We start from the raw sequence: 7886 nt of genomic DNA, 5'->3' as shown, positions 1-7886 counted from the left end.
ATATTTAAAGAATAACAAAACAATAGTGGTTATAGTAAATGATAATGAGAAAACCCTATTACAAAGGAATTCGACATCGGAGGCTCAAGTAAGCCTTATATGTGTTAAAGATCGAGTATAATATGTCTATGTGATGTACAGTTAAAAGACAAGAGAGCTTTTGTTTATATAATTCATTAATTTGAATATTTTCTGTTAGCTATTACGGTATGTTATTTTAACACATTGATTTTGCTAATTTTATTGTTATAATACTAATCATCGTTTACCAAAATTGTTTATATAATTCGTTCAACACTTTTTTTTTCTGAACTCATATAGGGCACTTGAATCTGATAGGCGTAAATAATGTAACATCCTTTTAATCAACTCTAAAATGTAAATAAAGAGAAGGCTTGAACATAAGGGTTTGATAATGGAATCATAGATTGAACCAAATTAACTGATCTGATTCGATTTTACGATTAGATAGTTTGTTCTTACATGCAGCAAAAAAAAGAAAAGGGTAAAAAAAGTAACATAGCCTTTTTTATAGATGACAAAAATCAATCACAAGACAAGCAGCTACACCCTCTCACTAACAAAATTACACTTGCATCCCTCAATCATCAAATTTTCACTTATTAAAAATTACATGAATATTAAAGTTATTAAATTTGCTTTTATATCAATCAAGTATTGAAGAAGAATATTGAATCTAGAGACACCTTCCACCGTATCCCGCGTTTCTAAATAACGCTTGCTTTATATCATCCGGCTTCAATATTAGCCTTTGCTCCATTTCCTATTATTAATCACAAGTTAGAGTTAGTTTAGTTGAATAATTTATTTATTTATTTATGATTGAAAGAAAGTATGGAAAATTCCCAAATTATCCTTTTTACAATGAGCGATTCCGTGTACGTCCCTACAATCAAGAGTTTCATAAATGTCTTCTCTAACCACATTGTTGCTGTTGTTTGTTCTACTCGCTCGAGGCGTGTGTCCTTCAATCAAATAACCCTAGTTGGCCCAATACAGGCGTGTGTCCTTCAATCAAATAACCCTAGTTGGCCCAATACAGGTCGTCCCAGATGAGTTAGGTGAACAAATAGGTCATCCATATGAGCTTGTAAATAGGTCATCCCAACGAGTTTGTAAACAACTTGTCCCAATGACTTCGTTAAATAAACAGTTTGCCCGACGAGTTTGTTATACAGTAAGTCATATAGTGAGTTATTGATAACACGTGACGCCTACTTATTGGTCCTACAAACAAGTCGTCCCGTCTTAAAAGCATGTCGCCGACGACGTGTATGAAGAGGACATTTCTGGAACTCTTGATTTGTGGGGATATAAACGAAATCTCTCTATGTAAAAACGACATTTTGAGAATTTTCCCAATAAATTATTTACTATTATCATACCTCTTGACAAGACGCATGCATGGTGAAATCATTGAAGCAACTTACAACACATTCGTGAATATGGAGGCCCAATGCTTCAAGTGTTGTCATTGTTGATATTAGCAGCTCTGGTTTACCACTACAGCATACTTGCACACACGTGTCTGTATTTCTCCTCTCCACATCAAACTAAACCCATATATACTTTTCTTTTAAGATACATATTATACAATATATTAATTAGCTAGTAAATCAAAATTAAACACACACATATATATACCTTCGGTGAATTTCTGATAAATATATCTTTGGATTGTGTAGACAACTGAAGACCATTCATATTATCCATATCCATTTGTTGTTGCATATGTTTGATTTTCTCAATCAACTCTTTCATGTAGTCTATTGTGTCTGCCAGTATGGAAGTCCTGTCCATCTTAATTTACATTACAAAAAGTTAGATTATTAATCTATATGTATATATTCTTTTAAACATCATTACAAATATTTTGAAGTATGCAATATCAAGCACCAATGCTAAATTTTACATAAAAATTACAAAAGTAACTCATTCATGTGTAGTATATTTGTGCTTCTTTCTTTAAATGTATTAACAGTACTTCTTTTGATTATAAACGAGTCTTGTTCACTGATTGCAACCGTCGATATTCCGGACAACGATATTCGTTTGGTAGTGTGAGAAATCACACCAACACGAACTAGAAACACGTGTAATGCATATGAAACCAAAGAAAAAAAAAGACACTAGCTAGTGTTTACAAGGTGACACAAAAGCAACTTGCTTAGTCCTTTTCATATTAATACTCCAAATTTATGAATTTGTAACCAAAAATTAAAGGGAAAATTTTCAAAATATCTTCTTTTTAGAGATACATTCCAAATATGTCTCTTCAAAATACAAATTACCAATTTATCCCTTTACTAACTCGTCGCTATACGTTAGAAGTTCAAGACGACATGTTTCTTAACTCATCGCACCCCGCTATGTTAGATGACAATGGATGGCATGCCATGTTAGCTCAAAACTCATCGCCTCCCCATCCTGTGTTAGATGACGATGGATGGGAGGTAATGGGTTTTGAGCCAACACGAGGGAGAGGCGATGAGAGGCGGCGAGTTAAGAAACATGTCATCTCGAATTCCTAAAGTAGTAGCGACGACGATTTAGTAAAGAGACAAAGAGGATATTTCAATTTTGGAGGAACGTCTTTAGAGTTTCTCTACAAAAATGAGGGGAATTTTTCAAAATAAAAGAATGCCTAAAGCAATTACATTTAAACTATTTTTTTAACATAATTAATTAGTGTTATGATCACTTTTTGTTCTCATTTAATTTTCATTTCAAATAAAATGATTCAATTACAATAAAGAGGCAGGTAAGCGGGCAACAAGCTGCGCCGCCACCCCCTTTTGAATGGCAAAACCGATCCTACTGAAAATAAAATTATCGTTCTTCGGCGTCGTTGAGTTACTGTGCACGACCCGCTAAACTCTTTTTAGAAACGTGGCAGCATCTATCAGTTGATAAAAGTTATGAACTAAAACATTTATTTTTAAAATTTTATAAAAGTAACTGCTCAAACAGATCAATCCATCACATCATCCTTAAAATTAATCTGACTTGTTTAGCTAAACGTAATTATCTAAAACCAAGGTGAAACTGAAACTGTTTATAACTAAAAACAAAGCCATAGTTTTCATGTTCAGTGAACATAATTACAGAAATTAAAACCCTCTTTACTATATATTATAACTAGAGTTTATCTACTCTAGTTATAGAAAGCAATTTAGAAAGTGTTGTACCTTGCTGATCTTGGGTACAATCGATCGAAGCATGGATAGTCTTTCATTCAACCTCTTCCTCCTCCTTCTCTCAGCCATTAAATTTTTTGAAGGTTGCCCCTCAACTTTAAAGTTTTTACCATTCTTCCCCATGTTGAAACCGGCAGGTCTTTCGGGTTCTGGATCACCCATAACCCCTTGCGGGTAGGGCATTTCCGGGTTGACCCGATAATTACTCACATCATGCACAAAATGACAATTTTGTACATCATCCAGCATTGAAAGCATTGAGTAATAATCTTGGTCATTAAATGGTGAAGATTCAAGCTTGATGTTAGGTGGAGTACTGTTGTTAAGAGTAGCAGCAGATAATAGCTCATGGTCAACAAAAGGATTAGTGAAATGTTGACCAAATGAAGAACAGTTTTGGGTTTGTGAGTTAAAGGTAAATGGTATGGAAAAGTCTTCAAATGAAGAAGAGGTTTGAAAGGTGATGGAAAGAGGTGAACTTTCAAGAAAAGTGGTAGGGGTAGCAAGGAGGGCATTTTGGTCAAATGGATCATCTATATAATTATTATCATTGATCCCAAAAGCAATGTTTGAATCTAACATGTCATCTAAGAATCCATGGCCATGGTGGTGGTGGTGATGGAACTCCATCACTCAACTTTCTCACTCTAAAACTCAGTTTCTCTCTCAAGGATCAATGGATGGCTGCATATGATCAACATGAATGTTGCAGCAGGTGGAGGTTGATAAATGAGTGAATATATAGGGGGGATAAGAGAAGGTGGCCCTTCATGTTATATTGCTATATTATAACTTTTAAAATATTTATATTCTTTTAAAAATTATGTAAACTTTTTGCACACATCTTTCTTCTTAAAAATTCTTTCTGTATTTTAAATTTTAATTAGCATTACTTGAAAACTTTCATGTTGAGTAAAAATATCACTTAGAGTTGTGAGAACTTTAATAAATACATAAAATATATGTAAAAAAATTAACTATTTTTTTCATATGCACTATAATATATAAGTTATATTTACTTAAAAGTTGTAGTTTTTTAACACGACTTAACCATTGAAACATGTGTAACGAGCATTTACGGTTTCCTGCGGATACGTAACGCAAATATATGTAACATGTGATATCGGTAATTATTGTCGATTTAAAAAAATCTCTCGGCATATTTGATGAATTTTGATGAAAATACTTTTAAAAGTGTATATATATATATATTTGAATAAAAAAGGATGATTGGAAAAGGGAATTAAGTATTATGTAACAAGTACATAAAATATATTCATCTTCAACTACAAAAGGTATACTAAAATGAATGTTTGTTGAAAAAATATCTAAGCAATAATTGTGAAGGTTTAAATAGTTTTACAATTTCTTGTGTTTAATATACTCATAATACTGGGTTTTTTATTACAGGACAAATTAATAAAACATTTATATAGTAGTATATCTAAAATATATATATAAACGAAATCTTCCTATATTTTCTTAATTCGACATATTATTATATTTGTAATGGAGATTTCTCATGCATTTAGCCCGAATTCACATGTATATGTCTCACCAAACCCAGATAGCCCTTAAACGGGTTATAACATCTCATTAAATTAAAATTTAATCTCACCAAATATTTGATATGAAAATCCTATATATAGGGATATACTAAAAATTAATATCTATTTTTTTTCAAAAAAGATATAATTTATAATTAAGAAACAATTTTATAATAAAAAAATAAAAGGGTCATGACCGGATTATAACATATTATTTATTTGTGAACCCATTTCATTATCAAATCATAAGTTTATTATTAATTTACTTACAATAAAAATTAAAATAAATATATATATAAATATTAAAAACGAATAATGTAAAACAACTCCGTAATACAAGGGAGATAAAATATAGTATATTAAATATAAAATTAGTTAATATTTTTGTAATAGAACAATGATGATCAATTTTTTGGTTAAAGAAAAACGAAGGTAATATATATACACACACACACTAGTTTTTATCCGCTGTATTACGAGGACTGTTTTACATTACTCGTTTTTAATATTTATATATTTTTTGGGTTTAATTTTATTTATTGTAATGAAATTTATAATATACTTAGAGTTTGATGATAAAAATGTTTCACAAATAATTAAGATCTAAGATGTTATAACCCGGTTTAAAAGTTATATGGGTTTGGTAAGACCCAAGACACATTTTTTTTACTATAAAATTGTTTCTTAATTATAAATAATTTTTTTTAAAAAATCATATAATAATTTTTAGTAAATCCTATTTTATATAATTTTCACATCAATAATTTGGTGAGAATAATTTTTAATTTAATGAGATATTATAACCCGTTTAAGGAATATATGGGTTTGGTAAGACCCATACCCGTGAAATCGGGTCAAATGCATGAAAAGTCTTCATTTAAAAATCAAGCAAATCTGATGGCTCCAAAAAAAGGGGAAGCGACCACATCGCGACACGTAAGATTTATATATATATATATATATATATATATATATATTAAAAATGAAATGCCTGGACTCCACATTAACACGCATATAATAATAATAATAATAATAATACATTCGAGCAAGATCCTTTGCCTTTCTTTGCTATGTAAATAGAGGGCCGGGGGAAGAAGTGTGAGAGTCTCAACAAAAGAATAAAGGTGATAGAGTCTTGCAGGAGACGCTAGCATTCGGAATTGAATATAATGATTTCTCTCCTTTGGTTACTTGCATTGCTCGTGAACCCCGTCTCTTTTTTTTGTGAACCCCTATAATCATCAAGTCCTATATATATATATATTACTAACTTAATTATAATAAATAAAATTAAAATCTAAAAAATATATAAATATTAAAAACGAATAATATAAAACAACCTCATAATACGGAGGAGATAAAAGCTAGTATATTAAATATAAAATTAATATTTTTGTTAACAGAACAATGATGACCCATTTTTAGGTTAAGGAAAAACAGAGATAAAATATATATATTAAAAATGAAATGATTGGACTCCACATAAAAACACATATAATTAATTAATTAATTAATTAATAATACATTCGAGTAAGATCCTTTGCATTTATTCGCTATGTAAATAAAGGGCCGGAGGAAGAAGTGCCAGAATCTCGACAAAAGAATGAAGGTGATAGACTCTTACAGGAGTCGCTAGCTTTCGGAATTGAATATAATGATTCCTCTCCCTTAGTTACTTTCATTGCCCGTGAATCCCGTCTCTTTTTATATTCCAGTAGTCTTATGCGGTCTGGTCTGTCCATTAGATGCTTAACTCATAGTAGTTAGGATGTTTTATCCTAATAAGTGTAGTAGAGTGATCCATATCCTATTACTCATCTATAGGGCTATCACCCTAGCTTTCGTTGTCTCTGCCTTTCTTTTCTCGTCCTGGATTTTTCTTCTTGGGCTATTGCTTGGATCGGGTTTGACACTATTCAATACTAAATATCTACTCATGGAGGGAGGGGAGGCAATAGATTCATTTTAAGCGGTAAACGAAGGAACAATAGGGTTTAGGGTAGCGAGTGACCCTTGGATTTTTCTTCAATACCTCTAGAGGAGATAAGAAGAGTGCCAATAGCTATTATAGAGAAGGACTTAACAATTCATGGCATGAATTAGAATAAGTAATTATATATCACATTTTCTCTCACGTTTTCAGTTAAACGTAATGGTTCTAATTCAAAATTACACAAAAAAAAAATCACATTTTCAATTAAATTATATTTATTATACTTTTATTGTCATCACATTTTCTTTTTTCTTCACTCACAACCACTCTTAACAAATATTAAAAAATTGAAGAAGGTGAACAATAAGCATTCAAATATACATAAAATCACTAAATTTGTTTTTTTATTCACTCATAACACTTTAAACTATTCTTTACGTTATAAAAACATCACTCACAAAATATGACGGATAAGATGTTCAAATATATATAAAATCACTAAATTTGTTTTTTTATTCATTCACAACACTTTAAACTACTCTTTACATTATAAAAACATCACTTACAAAATATGATGGATAAGATGCGAATGCTATAAATCTAAACAATAACAAATGTTATTACTACTTAGAAATAAAAAGTAATATAAAAATGTAAAATAACAATGATTAAGCAAATTTTAGAAGATTAAAAATGTAATTAATCATTAATTGTCTTTGGCAATTTTATGTTTTTTAAACTAGCTATTAACTTTATTAGTTTTATTTATAGATAAAATATATTAAATTTTAAGTAACACTAACGAAGCTTAGTATTAGATAATGAAAAACATAACGATTCAATATAAAGCTACCAGGAGCACCATTAGCAACCCCATATGGGTATATGAGTTTGATGCTCGTACACCGCCGCCACCCCTTCGAGTAATTAGCCTGGCCGGTAAGCCTCACGGCTAGCTGTTGCTAATGGAATGAGTCGTCTATTGTGATGATATAGCCATTACAATGGCTATAGAGCTGCTGAAAATTAAGAAAGAAACAAATTAAAAAGGTATTTTACCTATTTAATACACACCACATAATAACTATTCTTATTCAAGAAACTCAAATATTAACCTATCAAATTTCTAAATACACAAACAAAATTAAAGAGAGAATTTTATTCATTCCACCCGACGATTACGATGAT

At 30.5% G+C, this 7886-nt stretch overlaps 1 protein-coding gene across 1 annotated transcript; it reads right to left on the bottom strand.

Annotated features, from left to right (window-relative positions):
- Positions 1 to 308: 308 nt before the first annotated feature.
- On the bottom strand, positions 309 to 3973 carry LOC143594875 (transcription factor bHLH93-like). The gene is made up of 4 exons (XM_077074074.1): positions 3210 to 3973; positions 1666 to 1821; positions 1407 to 1574; positions 309 to 784 (listed from the first exon to the last, which is right to left on the bottom strand). The coding sequence occupies exons 1-4, from the start codon at positions 3846 to 3848 to the stop codon at positions 698 to 700; spliced, it is 1050 nt and encodes a 349-aa protein (XP_076930189.1). The 5' UTR covers positions 3849 to 3973; the 3' UTR covers positions 309 to 697.
- Between the last annotated feature and the right edge of the window lie 3913 nt (positions 3974 to 7886).

The sequence above is a fragment of the Bidens hawaiensis genome, unplaced genomic scaffold (genome assembly GCF_021521415.1).
Source record: "Bidens hawaiensis isolate Kalapana, Puna unplaced genomic scaffold, B.hawaiensis_p1.1 tig00044273_1, whole genome shotgun sequence".
Classification (NCBI taxonomy): Eukaryota; Viridiplantae; Streptophyta; class Magnoliopsida; order Asterales; family Asteraceae; genus Bidens; species Bidens hawaiensis.
Note: the sequence above shows the minus strand (reverse complement) of the source record. Positions and strands in the feature narration are given on the sequence as shown.